General features: G+C 44.6%; 1 protein-coding gene across 1 annotated transcript in view; it reads left to right on the top strand.

Annotated features, from left to right (window-relative positions):
• The window catches only part of STPG1 (sperm-tail PG-rich repeat containing 1), a 69833-nt gene that overhangs the window by 14771 nt on the left and 39567 nt on the right, over nucleotides 1-15495 (top strand). Inside the window, exon 4 of the mRNA XM_015424852.1 lies at nucleotides 7017-7190. Within this exon, the coding sequence (XP_015280338.1) occupies nucleotides 7017-7190 (174 nt within the window). The remainder of the gene's footprint in view (nucleotides 1-7016; nucleotides 7191-15495) is intronic.

Genomic DNA, 15495 nt, shown 5'->3' with positions numbered 1-15495 from the left:
ATTACATCACCGGGACAGATAGGAACACGAAGCCAATTGAAATTTAACGCAATGAGCCTTGCACAAATAACAATGAAAGACCTGAAAAGCCTCATTCAAGAGAGTGTAGCACAGGCAGTAAAAACCACAGTAGAAATAACATTACCCTCGTCAGTTAAGAAAGAAATGAAACCTGTGCAGTCAAAAATGGAAGAAATAACACAACAAATAAAAACAGAGACCCAATTAATCAAGAAACAGATAATAGAAAATAAACAAGAGATATTAAAAATCACGATGACTAGTAATAAGATGGAAGAAAGAGTACACGAACTAGACCATGAAGTACAAGAATTAAAGTTAAAAAATGAAAGAATGGAGGAAACACTGGTACATTTTAAAATGGATAAAGCTGCATTAATATTAAGATGCCAAAATGTTCCTATAATAGAGGAAAAAAATTAAAAGAAGAAATGATACACAATTTAACGGAACAACTAAAAATAGGAACAAAAGAGGAAGTGACAGGAGAAATTGAGGCAGTGTATAGAAGAAACTCCTCTTACACAAGGAAGAATAAAGTACCTCGGGAAGTTCACATAAAATTCAATAGAAGAGAAATGCATGATCGGATTCTCAGAGCAACAAATGGCAAAAAATGGTCATACAAGAATCGGAGATTAAAATTCTCAAAGTAATACCATGGAGAGTTAGGGAGAAGAGGCAAAATTATGCTGCACTGACAGACATATTGAATCCGAATGGAATTTCATATAGATGGTTGTTACCAGAAGGAGTGCTATTTAATTATGAAGGCAGAAGACAGAAAATAGACTCTATATTCAAAGTGGAAGACTTTCTTGAAAGACATGGAAAAGATTTAAGTTGGCAAGAAGAAGAAGAAGTTAGCAAAACAGAAGAAGAAGCCACAGGACAAGAAGCAGGAAAAATAAGAAAAAATACACTGAAAAAAGGAAAGAAAAGAATGGATATGACACCATCACAAATACTCACAAGATTCCAATACAGAACCAATGCAGAGGGAAACAAAAATAAAGATGGAGAGAAATAAAACACTTAAAATCCTCTCTGTTAAAGTGAATAGGCTTAATAGCCCACAAAAAAGAAAAAGAACATTTCATCAAATTATCAAATTACAGACAGATATAGCATGTCTCCAAGAGACACATATTAGAAAGGAAGATGGAAAATATCTATTAACTAAAAAATTAGTTAACCTCATCTTTGCAGCAGACACTAAAAAGAAAAGGGGAGTGGCCATATATATTAAAGACTATCTATGCCCAGAATTAGTATATTCATCAGATGATGGAAGAATAGTGGCAATTACAATTTTGGGGGGGAAAGAATGTTAATTGTGAACATATATGCTCCCAACCAAAACCAGGAAAATTGTTTTTAAATGGTACAAGAAACTTTGACAATAAAAGTATTTGATGATGTGTGTATTATAGGAGGTTATAATGCAGTGCTTGACTCCAAGATAGATAGAAAAAATCAGACAAGAGTAAAAATTCAGGAAATGTTCTCCCTAAGAACTTCTTTCAAATGGTAGAGGAATACAGTATAGTAGATGCATGGAGAACCAGAAACATTAACACAAAGGACAATACCTACTACTCGGCGAGGCATAACTCATGGTCTAGAATAGACATGGCCTGGATATCAACAACTATGGTAAATGAGCTAGTAGAGGTCGAAATATTACCAAATACATTTGTGGATCATAGCCCTTTAATGTTAACTTTGCAGCAAGCGCCAAGAAGGACTAGATGGACTACGAACACAGAGGAATTTGTGAAAAGAACCAAAACTGAAATTCAAGAATTTTTCAAAAGAAAAATACATCCTGAAATATCAATAGAAATAGTATGGGAGACATTTAAAGCATATATAAGAGGATGGTTTATCAATCAGGAGGGTGGAAAAAGAAACAAAAGAGGAAACAATATGAAAGTTTGGGAAAACAAATCAAAAAAGAAAAAGATAAAATGAAAAATAAAAGCACTGAGTTGGAAAAAACAAAGATCAAATTAAAAATATTACAACATCAAATGAACCTGTTACTAACTCAATAACTAGCAAAAAATATAGAACACACAAAACAATACTATTTTGAAAATGCAAACAAACCCACAAGATGGCTTGTATATAAGCTAAGGAAAGAAAGAGAAAAACGGATAAAGTTTTAAGAAATGAAAAGGGTGAAGAAAAACATAGCCTACAAGAACGGAAGAATATTGTAGAAACTTTCTATAAAAACTTATATCAACAGAACACACATAAAATATGGAAGGTAACAAAATTTATGAGAGCAATAACATACAAATAATATTTATAAAATGTTTCACAGATTGCACTGGTCCCCTGATAAAATAGCCAAATGTTATTCAACTGTTAACAATAAGTGTTGGAAATGTAAAGCCAATGTAGGAACATTTTACCATATGTGGTGGAGATGCGAGAAAATCCAAAAATTTTGGCTTAAAATACATAAGATTATACAAGAAATACTGCATGTTAATTTAGCCTTAACACCAGAAATTTCCTTATTAAACACGATCCCAGATGGTTATAAACAAAATTATTTGTATATGGTGACTTATATTTTAATGTCAGCTAGAATCTTACTGGCTAAATGTTGGGAAACAGAGAAAACTTCAAGAGAGGAGATAGTTCAAAGATTGTTGGAACTAGTGGAAATGGGCAGATTAAATGTTGTTTTATTAGGAAAAGATGAAGAATGATACTTAAACGATGGATAAGAGTTTATAAATGAATAGAAAATAAGCGTGATGAATAGACTCGAAAAAATTTATTGTAACCAAATCGTACTGATTATGTTATGAATATATATATTCATATGAGAATATATATATGGTAGGGGACTTGTCACACACATTACTGAAGTCTGAGGGCATAAACCAAGACAGTCCAAGTAAGTTAGTGAGCCGTCCTTCCACCACCAACTAGTCCAACATTCCCTCAAACTGTCTGTATTTCACATGGAATTTGCCCCACCCCTTAATTTGCATGACATGGAATTTGCCCCACCTTGTTCTTTTGAAAGTCCCCGAGGGTGAACCCGGTGGGTCTAAAGCGGGGACCCCCCTGTGGACAGAGCCTCCGGAGAGTCTCTTCCGAGATGGAGATGGATGACCCCGTGTCCAGTTCCATCTTGCAAGGTACCCCTTCTATTAACACAGTCACTTTAATTTTATCAGGGGTGTCCTGGGGCAAATTCAGTACCTTATGTTGGTGGATGGCGGTAGTATGCAGATCTGCGGATTCCTGGTGCGTGGCTGTGTGTCTCCGGGCTCCCTTGGAGCGGCTGGTGCAAGTGATGTGGCCTGTCTTGCCACAGGTCCTGCATGTCGCATCTTGGAAATGGCAGGAGTGACGTTCGTGGGCTTCTTCGCAGCTGGCGCAGGCAGTCGGGGCGAGTGTTTCCACTGGGCTAGTGGCGGAGGCAGAAGGTTGCGAGTTGTGGCGAGCTGGGTGGTGAATCTGATGGGTCTCTTCTTCATCTGATACCTCAGAAGCCGAGGGAACGTAGGCCTGGTGCGTGGTGGAGGACTGGCAGTCTTTCCGGGATTTCTTGAAAGTGGTGGTCTCGCGTAGTGCCTTTGCAAGGGTGAGTTCTTCATGGCCGATGAGCTTTTAGCAGAGTTTCTCCTCTTGGATGCCCATCACAAACCAGTCGAGGAGGGCGTCATCGAGGCTCAGGAACTCGCATGTGAGGGCCAATCTGTGAAGGTCTGCCACGAAGTCAGCAGCTGTCTCATTGGACTTTTGCTGGCACATGTAGAAGTCCATGCAGCACGCCATCTTGGTTGGCCGAGGTGCGAAATGGTCAGTGAGCACCTTGATGAGTGCATCATGAGTGGCCGCCTCGTGCGTGGTGGGCACGATGAGGCCCTGGACTAGCCTCAAGGTTGCGATCCCACAGGAACTGAGCAGGAGAGCCACCTTCTTCTCTTTGCCTTCAATGTCTTGGAACGGGGTAGAACGAGGCAGTGCTGCTGTTGTTAGACCTGTCGGCAGCGTTCAACATGGTTGACCATCAGCTACTGATCCACTGGCTTGCCGACACTGGAATTCAGGGACTGGCCATGCAGTGGCTTGTCTCCTTTCTCCAAGGCTGGGAACAAAGAGTGGCACTAGGGGATCAACTATCCCAGAGGCACCCACTAGAGTGTGGAGTGCCTCAAGGGGCTGTGTTGTCCCCAATGCTCTAACATCTATATGCACCCCTTGCCCAGATCGCCCGGAGGCATGGGCTGGAATGTCAACAGTATGTGGATGACACCACGTATTTTTCATTTTTTGTTTTTATGGCCCAGAGCAGACTTTCCCAATCTCTTTTCTGGGCCTCAGATTTCTTAAATTTCAATAGTTTGTAATATTCTTTTTTCAATGTCAAAATATTCAGCAAAATCTCTACACTATTTGAGTTCTTAAACTGTCTACATAGGCACCTGATTGATCTTTTGAGTGCCTTACAGTCAGAGAAAGGACTGTATCGATCTAGCCGCCGATAAATGGATGCCGAGCCGAGTAGTGACAGACTTCACGTTCCTGGGATCCCAGATCACCGCAGACTGTGACAGCAGTCATGAAATTAAAAGACGCCTGCTCCTTGGGAGGAAAGCGATGGCGAACCTAAACAGCATGATAAAAAGTAGAGACATCACCCTGCCAACAAAAGTCCGCATGGTCAAAGCAATGGTATTCCCAGTAGTCATGTATGGCTGCGAGCGTTGGACTATAAGGAAGGCTGAGCGCCGAAGAATAGATTCTTTTGAACTATGGTGCTGGAGGAGACTCTTGAGAGTCCCTTGGACTGCAAGAAGATCAAATCAGTCAATCCTCAAAGAAATCAACCCTGACTGTTCCCTGGAAGGCCAGATAATGAAACTGAAGCTCAAATACTTTGGCCAGCAAATGAGAAGGGAGCACTCACTGGAGAAGACCCTGATGCTGGGAAAGATTGAAGGTCAAAGAAGACGGGGACGGCAAAGGATGAGATGGTTAGACAGTGTCATCGATGCAACGAACATGAAATTGAGCCAACTTCAGAGGACGGCAGAAGACAGGAGGGCCTGGCGGGACCTGGTCCATGGGGTCGCGAAGAGTCAGACTCGACTGTGCGACTGAACAACAACAAAATATCTGGTTTTTATCAAGTCCATTTGTGTTTTCACTTTTGCTTCCGTGGCTTCACACCACCTCAGTGATCTTAAGGTGGTATGTGTCTGGTTTAGTGCTAGTTCTTTACCTTAGATGAGAGACGGTAAGCATCTAGATGTAATAATAATTGTACAGGATAATGATCAATTTCCAAATAATCCTTCACTTCCAGGGATTCCACTCTTCTAAGTCAGTAGAAGCAACAAAATAGTCTACTACATTTGCCCTAAATGATTTATACAAGTAAAATCTCCTTTTCCATCAAACTGTTTGCATCCATTTAATATTAACAGATCATTCTTTAGTAATGATGCAGAATGTCTGCCTGATCCATTAATTTTCTTGTCTTTAGATCTTCTGTAACTCATAGTTGGAAAGTTCTTAATCTGAGTTTTATAGCTTTTCAAAAAAAGGTCCTCATTTGTCTCCCCAACTCTAGCATTAAAATCTCCAGCCATAAGTATTGTGGTTGTAGGATGAATCCTGGTGGGAGACAGATGTTCACCAGAATTATAGAAAACCCATAAACTCCAGCAATAATGCCATCGTGTAAGGAGGACAATTAGGTAACTCAGTAACCCTGACTTTGAGGATTACTGAGATCAGATAGATCAACCCTGCAGAGACATTCCACTTTTCCCAGTATCAGCCACAGGTAAAAAGTATGGGGTGAAGCCACAGAGATAAACTTTACTCTTTACCCATGTTTCCTGCAGTAGTATTAGGTCAAATTTGCTCAGGAATTCTTTAACATCACTTGTCCTCATCCTAGCAGCCCACCCAGTCATGTTCCAGGATAATATTCTTAGTCAGTCCTTTTTTTCTTTAGAAGTTGATTCCCCAGATGAACCCTCCAGAAACCTGTGACCAAAAGGACTCAAGGGCAGAGCTGGTTTCTCATTCCATGAGAGCCTGTTTAGAGGCATCTCAACTGAGCAGAACTGTTCATCTGGTTTATGGTCAGCTTGTGTTTTAATGTCATACAGAGTAGTAGTCAACTTTTGTAATCTCTGAATCATGATGTCCTGATCTCTGAGTGGGAGGGCACCAAAGGAGGCTAATAAGCTCTCTTCCATGCCCTCAATTTCACCCATGTTAGTAACATTATTTACTATGATAGCCATGTTCGGCTGTGGGGAGGAAGATGTTAATAAAGGGTCTAGAGAGAGGGAAGTCAGACTCCATAGGATGCCTGCTGCTGACTGGCTAAGGGCCCTCACCTGCTTGCTGAGACCCCAGCTGCCCCTTTTGGAGCCTCAGTGTCATGGCGGAACGTGGAGTCTCTGCGGGGGACAACTCACAGCGTGACAACGACTAATGGTGACCACATAGTGTTTTCAGAGCAAGAGACGAAGAGACGTAGTTTGCCATTGCCTGACTGGCAGTTCATGAGAAGGAGGGCAGGAAGGGTTGCCTCAGTGCTTAGTTCTTGTGGCCCTTTCTTACACGGCCAGGGAAATGCTGATTGCCACTTTGAGGTCAGGAAGCAATTTTTCTCCCAGCCAGTTTAGCCAGGGATCCTGGAGGTTTTTTGTCATCTTCTGGGCATGGAACAGCAGTCACTGGGTGTGTGGAGGTGGAGGTATTTGTGAATTTCCTGCATTATGCAGGGGGTTGAACTAGATGACCCTGGAGGTCCCTTCCAACTCTATGATTCTATGACTCTGCATAGCAATCCTAGGCTTCCCTATTGGTCTCCCATCCAAATACTAACCAGGGATAATCTTGCTTCGCTTCCAAAATCTGATGAGATCAGGCTAGCCTGGGCATTTTCTTAAGATAGAAAACAGTATAAACAAACCCAATTTTTGTTTTCTTCTCCCCAGGATGTACGTGTTGCTCGACACAGAGTCCCCAGCTATCCTGCTGCAAATGCCTACAGCCTCCCACCTACTCTCCAGTCCAAGCAAGATTTTAGCTTGGGATATTCCAGCATGTTTCAACAACCAATTGCTAGAAAAATACCCAAAGCAGCTACTCCAGCGCCCAACCAATATAACGTAAGATGGGCTGATGAAGTGGAAAGGGGAGGGAGAGCAGCCAAGAAATTATGAAATCCAGGCCAGATTTCAAATGCTGGCAAAAACTGGCATGGGAAAGCCACTGAAAGTGGTGTGCGTTATGTCTGTACACAATGCAATCCTAAACAGAGTTGCATCCTTTGGAGTCTGCTGAAGTCAATGGGCTTAGAAAAGTATAATGCTGTTTGGAATTGTCCTATTAGTGGTATTTTGATTCCCCCCATTATATTCAGTCATGTGTCATTTCCATCAGGATCTGTTCATTCATTGGTTTATACTAGCGAGGGATTTGGTTCCACACAGTGGACATATACATGAATCCCAGCATATCCGAATAAGCACAGGTGAAGTCTAGAACATAAGAACATAAGAGAAGGCAATGTTGGATCAGGCCAATGGGTCATCCAGTCCAACACTATGTTACACAGTGGCCAAAAATACCAAGTGCCATCAGGAGTTCCACCAGTGGGGCCAGGACACTAGAAGCCCTCTCACTGTTGCCCCCCCCCCAGCATCAAGAATACAGAGCATCACTTTACCCAGACCGAGAGTTCCTTGTGGCTAATAGCCACTGATGGACCTCTGCTCCATATGTTTACCCAATTCCCTCTTGAAGCTGTCCATGTTTGTAGCTGCCACCACCTCCCGTGGCAGTGAATTCCATGTGTTAATCACTCTTTGGGTGAAAAAGTACTTCCTTTTATCCGTTCTAACCCGACTGCTCAGCAATGTCATTGAGTGCCCACGAGTTCTTGTATTGTGAGAAAGGGAGAAAAGTACTTCTTTCTTTACCTGCTCTATCCCATGCATAATCTTGTAAACCTTGATCATGTCAACCCCTCAGTCATCATTTCTCCAAGCTAAAGAGTCCCAGGCGCTTTAACCTTTCTTCATAGGGAAAGTCTTCCAACACTTTTATCATTCTAGTTGCCCTTTTCTACACTTTTCCCAACGCTATAATATCCTTTCTGCGGTGTGGTGACCAGAATTGCAGAAAGTATTCCAAATGAAGTCGCACCATCAATTTTTACAGAGGCATTATGATACTGGCTGATTTGTTTTCAGTTCCCTTCCTAATAATCCCCAGTATAGTGTTGGCCTTTTTTATTGCAGTCTCACACTGTCTCAACATTTTCAGTGAGTTATCTACTACGACTCCAAGATCTCTCTCTTGGTCAGTCTCTGCCAGTTTGGATCCCATCAATGTGTATTTATAGTTACAATTTTTGGCCCCAATGTGGATCACTTTGCACTTGGAGCAAGGGTCGACATAGGATTTGTGGATGACATAAGAAAGGCTGCAGGCGTATGGCCTGACACTGCAGAAGGAAGATGAACCTCAGGTAACGCAGACATTGATCCTGCTGTCATGGTGATGGGCATCGGTGGTGCCATCAGCACATCTGTCAATGGGACTGATACAGGAGCATAAGCTGTGGAGGTCACTGGCGTGTGTACTGGCGCAGCTGGCTGGATTGCTGAAGGTGTTGGCTCTGATTGGAAGTTGTGTGTGATGGCACTATGTTCCACTACATAGGACAGAACTCTTTGGGCAGTGTCTTGCACCTCCAACTCTGCAAGAGTGGGGTCTGGATCTGGATCCCGAAGCTCATCCTCAACTGCCTTTACCTGAGCCGCTGTCTCAGCTGCCTCGTCTGCTCTTTGTAGTGCTTCCTTCTCCACTTGGAGCATGGTGGCTGCTAGTTCCTTCTCTGCGCGGATCTGGGCAGCAGCCAGTTCCTTCTCTGTGTAGAGCTGGGCAGCAGCCAGTTCTAAGCATTCTTTCTTCTTAGCAAATTCAGCTCGTTTTGCAGCGACTGCCGCTTCACCTTTCAACTTTGCCACTTCTAAGGCCACTTCTAAGGCCACTACAGAAGAACTGGAAGATCTTTTGGAGGATCAGACACTGCTGGAAGTATGGCGAGATGACCTTCCATGAGCTGAGAGTGTTTTTGAATGTCGGCTTCCTGTTGGGGCGCTGCTTGAGGAGGGCACAGTTTGATTGGAAATGTCTTTAAAGACGCTCCCATTCGCTATGCTGCCGGTGGGATCTCCCATGATTTTTAAGTAAAAAAAATAAGTCCTTAATTTTGTTCAGATTTGCAATACTGGATTCCACCCACTGGGTGGCGCTATCATATCAACATTGCTGCATTGACGTCAGTTTGTTTGAGCACATAGATTTGCTCCAAAATTGCTTTTCTTGCAATTTCTAATTCTGCCACCAGGGGGCTGCTGCGCCTTTGCTTTGCTGGCTACCACTAGATGCTGTTGCTTGAGCTAGCTCTTTTACTAGCTTGCCTGATGGTTGCTCGGCCACCCTCTTGCCCTGTTACTACTGCCGTTTAACTGAATAGCTCCTGTTATGGTCAAGGCTGATTTCTAGTTCCCGCTTTTGCTTTGGGATTTGCTGCGTATAGCTCTTTTCCCGTTAGGAGGTTTGTTTCCAGTGTTTCGGGCACATAAGGAGAATCTGAGATGAAGGAGCATCTGTGAGCATGGGGGAATTTGCAACACCTAGGGATGGCAGAGGGAGAAGCAGGTTATTTGCATGTAAATACTCTGGAATGCAACGATACCAGAAATCAGAGAAGCTGCTTGCGTTTTGCCATTCTGGAGAGGCTGTGCAGCTGGCAGCTTGTAGTTAGTTTACCGGAGAGAGCAGACCTAGGAAAGGTTTTTCCTTTTAAGGGATGGAGACTGGGTGGGGAAACTGTATCATCCCTCTTTCTCACTGTCCTGTCCAGAATGAGCTGTGGCTGAGCCAGTGCTTTCTAGGTGTGAGCCAACACATGACCACTGAAGAAAGCTTAAATCATCTTTATTTAACTTCACACGCATTCAGAAGATCATTTACTCACAATCGTCCAGATAGCTGGGTGGAAAGTTACATCTTGTGATCTAGGTTAGTTCAATAGCCGTGGTGAGAAAGAGATGGGCTTCACCTCTCCTTGCCGTAAGGGTTGATGGACAAAGAAACCAGAAAAGAACAATAAAAACTCCTATCTTTGTGCCTCTGAGCTCAGAAAAGTACTCTCAATGAGCCAGTCAGAGGGAAGCTTCTGGGACCCCTAACTGTGGACTCCAATTCCCAGGTGCAACAAGTCTTAAAGATACAGAGCAGTTTTACTAAACTACAGTTAACGCTGACTGGGAGCAGCACAGTATCCAAAAAAGGCTCCTCCCAACACCACATTTCAAAGGAATCTACATTCTTTCTGTCAGCTTTCTTCTCTGTCTTTAGCAATTTTAAGAGTTTCATCATTAATCCATCGAGACTTTTCGGTTCTTTTGGCTACAGGAATAGTCCTTGTGCATTCTTCATTGATAATATCTCTGGTTGTAACCCATAGTTCTTCTGGTTTACATTCACTTGAACTTAATAATGCAAATCAGTTCTTTACGTAGTTTTTAAAACTCTTCAGAAATGCTGCTTAGATTGTATTTTGGCATTATGAATGTTTTGGGTTTTTCCTGCAGTTTTATTATAAATTTTGATATAAATAATTCATGGTATGTACTACAATCAGCTCCTGGTTGTAAGGGTCCTTAGTCAGGGCACACCACACTGGGCTTCATAAGAAGATAAGTGTTTATTGATGATCCCAGTACTAAAGTACACGTATACAGCTTGTGTCAGGAATAGTCTACAGTATAATGACTATAATTCGCACGCGGGGGCTGAAGCAAGCGGTAAGCAGGCCAAGCGCAAAAACCGTTAGCTTTCCCAGCCGAGTTATTTGCAGCTGGGAACAATACCAAGGTCAAGCAAGAGATAGCGCACAGAAGCTGGACAGGGAAGAGCTGAGAACGAGGAGGAGATGCACCCCTCCACATTCCAGATCTATGACAAGGCTACCTGACATCCTGCCCCTCCCAATGTCTCCTCCCAGGTTTCTACGGAAAGCGCCAGTGGAAGCGTTTAAGAAGGCGGGGGGTGGAGACATGCTTTTCCGCCACCCATTCTCTGTGTTGAGGACCAAAATCCACCCATTCAATCAAATAGAACAGTTTGTTGTGCTTCAGCTTAGAGTCCAGAATATCAGCAACTTTGTGATGCGGTTCGCCTTGCACTATTAGGGGAGGGGGGCAGGGTTGTTGTGGCCACCACACATTTGGCCCAGGCAGAGAAGGTTGAAATGGAAAATGGAATGCAAATGTCTTAGGTTTTTAGGCAAGTCAAGTTCCACAGCCATCTCATTGAACTTACGTGTAACCTTAAATGGCCCCACATATTTCCACCCCAGTTTACGACTGGGTCGTAGTCCTTTAATGTTTTTGGTAGACACCTATTGTCCCCTGGCTGGACCTCCCAGGTATCTGCCCGCTTCTTGTCTGCCTGAGCCTTGTAGGCTTGTTTAGCAGCGTCCAAAGTTTTGCACAGTACTGGCCAGGTGTCTTTGAGATGTTTACAGCATTCCCCCACTTCCCTCTCCGGGAGTGGGTTGGCAGAAATGAACAGGAGAGGTGGAGCCTCATACCCATATACTGCTATGAAAGGAGACACCCCAGTGGATGAATGACAGGCATTATTATAGCCAGGGGAAAGGAGCCTCTCCCAGTCATCCTGTTGGAAGTTGGTGAAACACCGGAGGTATTGTTCGAGGGTCTGATTGACACATTCCATTTGCCCATCAGTCTCGGGGTGGTAAGCGCTGCTCAGCCCACGTTCCACCCCCAACAGTTTCATTAGTTCCCCCCGAAACTTAGAAACAAATTGGGCTCTGTGGTCAGAGATTATCTTCCATGGCAAAGTATGAAGGCAGAAGATGTGCTGGGGGAATGCCTTAGCCAGGAGGCGGGCCGTTGGTAGCGACTTAAATGGGACAAAATGCACCTGTTTCAAAAACAGGTCAACAATCACCCAAATCATGGTTTCCCCCTTGCTGGGAGGGTAGATCCGTGATGAACTCCATAGAAATGACTTCCCATAGCCATAGAAATGACTTCCCACTTTTTGGTGGCCCCACATGAGAGCAGACATTTTCCAGTATGTAAGCTCATGCCAAACATGCCTCATGGGGAAATGGAGGGCAGGGGGAAAAAACCCCAGCACATTGCAACCCCTCAAGACCCCCGAAAGGCCATGGGCAGTTACTTCAATGGATTTTATAACCTATCTCCCACCCAGTAAAGGAAAGACTGTCATATGGGTGGTGGTAGATCTGTTCTTCAAACAGGCCCACTTCCTCCCCTGCGCACAGCTGCCTCCAGCCAAGGTGCTAGCCAAGCTTTTCATGCAGTACATTGTGTGGTTGCATTCCCTCCCCTCCAAAATCATCTCTGACTGGGGGGTCACAGTTCGTTGCTAAATTCTGCAAAGAACTGATGCAGACTCTGGGGGTGGAACAGGGCCTCAGTAGTGCTTACCACCTAGAGACTGATGGTCAAACAGAACGAGTCAAGCAGGTGGTTGAGCAGTTCCTCCAATGTTTTACTAATTACCAGCAGGATGATTGGGTGGACCTTCTCTCCTACACAGAATATAGTTACAATAACTCAGTCCACAGCGCCACAGGCTTGTCCCCTTTCAAAGCCGTACATGGATATGAGGGGACTCCCCTCCCCACTTTGACCTCCCAGGGAGCGAACTCAGGGAATTTGCACAAGTGGTGGGAGAGCCTGCGGGATCAACAGTACACCATTCAAAAGACTCCAGCTAAAGCTAAAGAGGACTACAAAAATCAGGCTGACCGGGGCCGTGCTCCTGAGTGGGACTTACAGCCTGGTGATTCTGTAGACCTTTCCACTAAAAACCTGAAAGGGCTCCAACCAGGGAAAAACCTGGGGTGGAAGTATATTGGGCCTTTCAAGGCGGTGAAAGTTCTCCATAAGGTTGCGGTGGACTTTCCTAAGACACTAAAGCATATTCATCCTGTGTTCCATTTTACTCTACTGAAGAAGGATCCGGGAGCGAACAAATGGAGACCTCATCCAGCAGCGCCCCCCCCCCCATTGATAGTGGATGGTGAACCCCACCAAGAAGTCGAAGAGATTTTAGATTCCAAATTGAAGTGGGGATGTCTGTACTATCTGATTAAATGGAAAGACTTTGATGTGTCTCATAATGAATAGGTGCGACAAGAACATGTTAATGCCCCCTCGCTTGTTCGCGCTTTCCACAAGAGATATCCTCTCAAACCGGCAGGTTGATGAGGGTCTTTGGGGGGACAGAATGTCAAACTCGCTATGCATTTTATGGTATGTTCGCCATAGTAACTGGGAAGGCCTTTGACATAGACTGCCCTTATCGCTTTCCTGAGAACTTTAATGTCCTTGCTTCTCATCTTTCGCTGTCTGGCTTTTGTCTTACATGTTGGGGGATGGCACACTGGGGTGGGTGGGTGAAGAGCCATTGCTTTTGGCGGGTGAAACTCCTGAGGGTGATTGGCTCTGAACGTTTTGGGGTCCTGCTTGAACCTTGTATATTTATTGATTTCGCGCCTTTATCTTTAGTTCTAACACAGCCAAAGTACATGCCGAATCCTATCAATGTCTCCATAAACTATCCTTCCTAGAAGTGAATGGTGTTGAGAACTGATTTCTCCCAGAGTCTGACAATTCTATGAGTTGCTCTCCTGCTTCATTTCCTGCTCCTAGCCCAAATCTTCCAATACTATTTGGTTCTGCTTTGTTTCCTACTCTTGCATTCTAGTACCCTATGATTATCATACATATACCATATCCCCTAGCAGTCCCTTATGTCTCCCCTGCCCCGCCCTAGGTCTCTGAGGTTGTTCCCCTGGCCTCTCCCAGGAATGGCAAATTATTTATTCAAAATATTTCTATGCTGCCTTTCCACCCAATTTAGGGACCCAAAGGTGGCAAACATTAAAACAAAACATTAAACCATTTCAGAGATTACAAAGCATTTAAAATACAAAAATACATAAAAATTTGACACATAAAAACACACAAACAGGGAGGAGTGCTGATAAGAGTTAGTAAGGAAATATCAAATAAAAGGAAAAAAAAATTCTCACCCAATGGTGGAAGACAGCAACAGAGGGTGAGAGTTCCTAAGTTTTTATGCCATTGTCCTGAGGGCGGGCCATCCCCGGATGAGCCACCCAGGACCCCCCCCGCCTGTGACTACCCAAGCCCCAGCCCCCAGAGTACCCACTGAGATGAGGGAGAAAGGTGCGGGAGCATCAGCATTGGCCCAACCCTGAGGAAATGCCACCGGCCCACAACGAGCATAGAATCGCCACTCCCATCAGTTTGATGGGGGAAGTCCCGGTGAGGAGAGAGAGAGCCTGTGGCCCGGCGCGAGGGCACGCCCCCGGCTCAGGGCTTCCTGGAATGAGCATTGCGTCCGGCCGAGTCCATGTCAGATGCCCGGAGGAGGAAGTGGAGGTGAAGCCACACCTGGAACTGAGCATTGGCAACTAAAAGAGGTGGGCGGAGCCTTCGGGGATGGGAGGAGGGAGGAACACGGAGGGGATCAGGTGGCACGTGGAGACAATAAAAGGGGGAATGAATGCAAAGGCCGAGGAGGAGGACCTGGTCTTGGGAAGAAGTCACGCCCAGAGAGAGAGAGAACTACCCGGCCAGAAGGAGGAGTGTGGAGGGTAGTGACGTAAATTCCTCCCCTCCTCAGTGTCTGAGGCCCTTGCGGTTCCCCCTCGGGGAAGTGGCACAGTGGTGGCAGCACTATACCAGCTGTACCTTCAGACATTCTTCTAGGGCAGCAGCCCTAGGTTGAGGACATTGCAGTGGGCCAGGACTGGTGGCTCACTGCCCAAATTCTGTCCCCACAGGTGTTTTCATTTTAAAAGAACGTTTTGGTCCCAATGCTAAGCACAGCTACACCCTTGTATGCCTGAAGGCTTCAGCAGACTTAGGAGAGTATAACTCAGTGGAGAATTGCAGTGTTACAATCTGTTTGAAAGAAAGCTGGTACAAAAAACCCAAGGAACTGGATACTGCAAATCTAGTCCTCCAACACAAAGTCTCTTTCTCCCCCGCAAGAGGCTCTTGGGTCAGAGCAAGACTCCCCCTATTAATGGAGCCTATTTGTAGAACAAAATCTAAGAAAAGAAACTGCTTCTACAAAAGAAACATATCACAAACAAACAGGACAGGTCAGACTATACATTGTATGGGTCACCTGTGCATTTTAAGCCTTTAAAAGCAGGGGGGAGGGGTAGTTTGGAGCCCATTCTCTGCGGGAGGCTAACCCTGATAGGGTTGCCAACTCTGGCTTGGGAAGCTTGGAAAACTCCAGGAGATCTGGGGGGGGGGGAGATCCTTGGGAGGGTGGAGTTTGGGGAGGTAGCTCGGG

This window comes from Gekko japonicus, unplaced genomic scaffold (genome assembly GCF_001447785.1).
Source record: "Gekko japonicus isolate JY-2015 unplaced genomic scaffold, Gekko_japonicus_V1.1 scaffold1176, whole genome shotgun sequence".
NCBI classification, from domain to species: domain Eukaryota; kingdom Metazoa; phylum Chordata; class Lepidosauria; order Squamata; family Gekkonidae; genus Gekko; species Gekko japonicus.
Note: the sequence above shows the minus strand (reverse complement) of the source record. Positions and strands in the feature narration are given on the sequence as shown.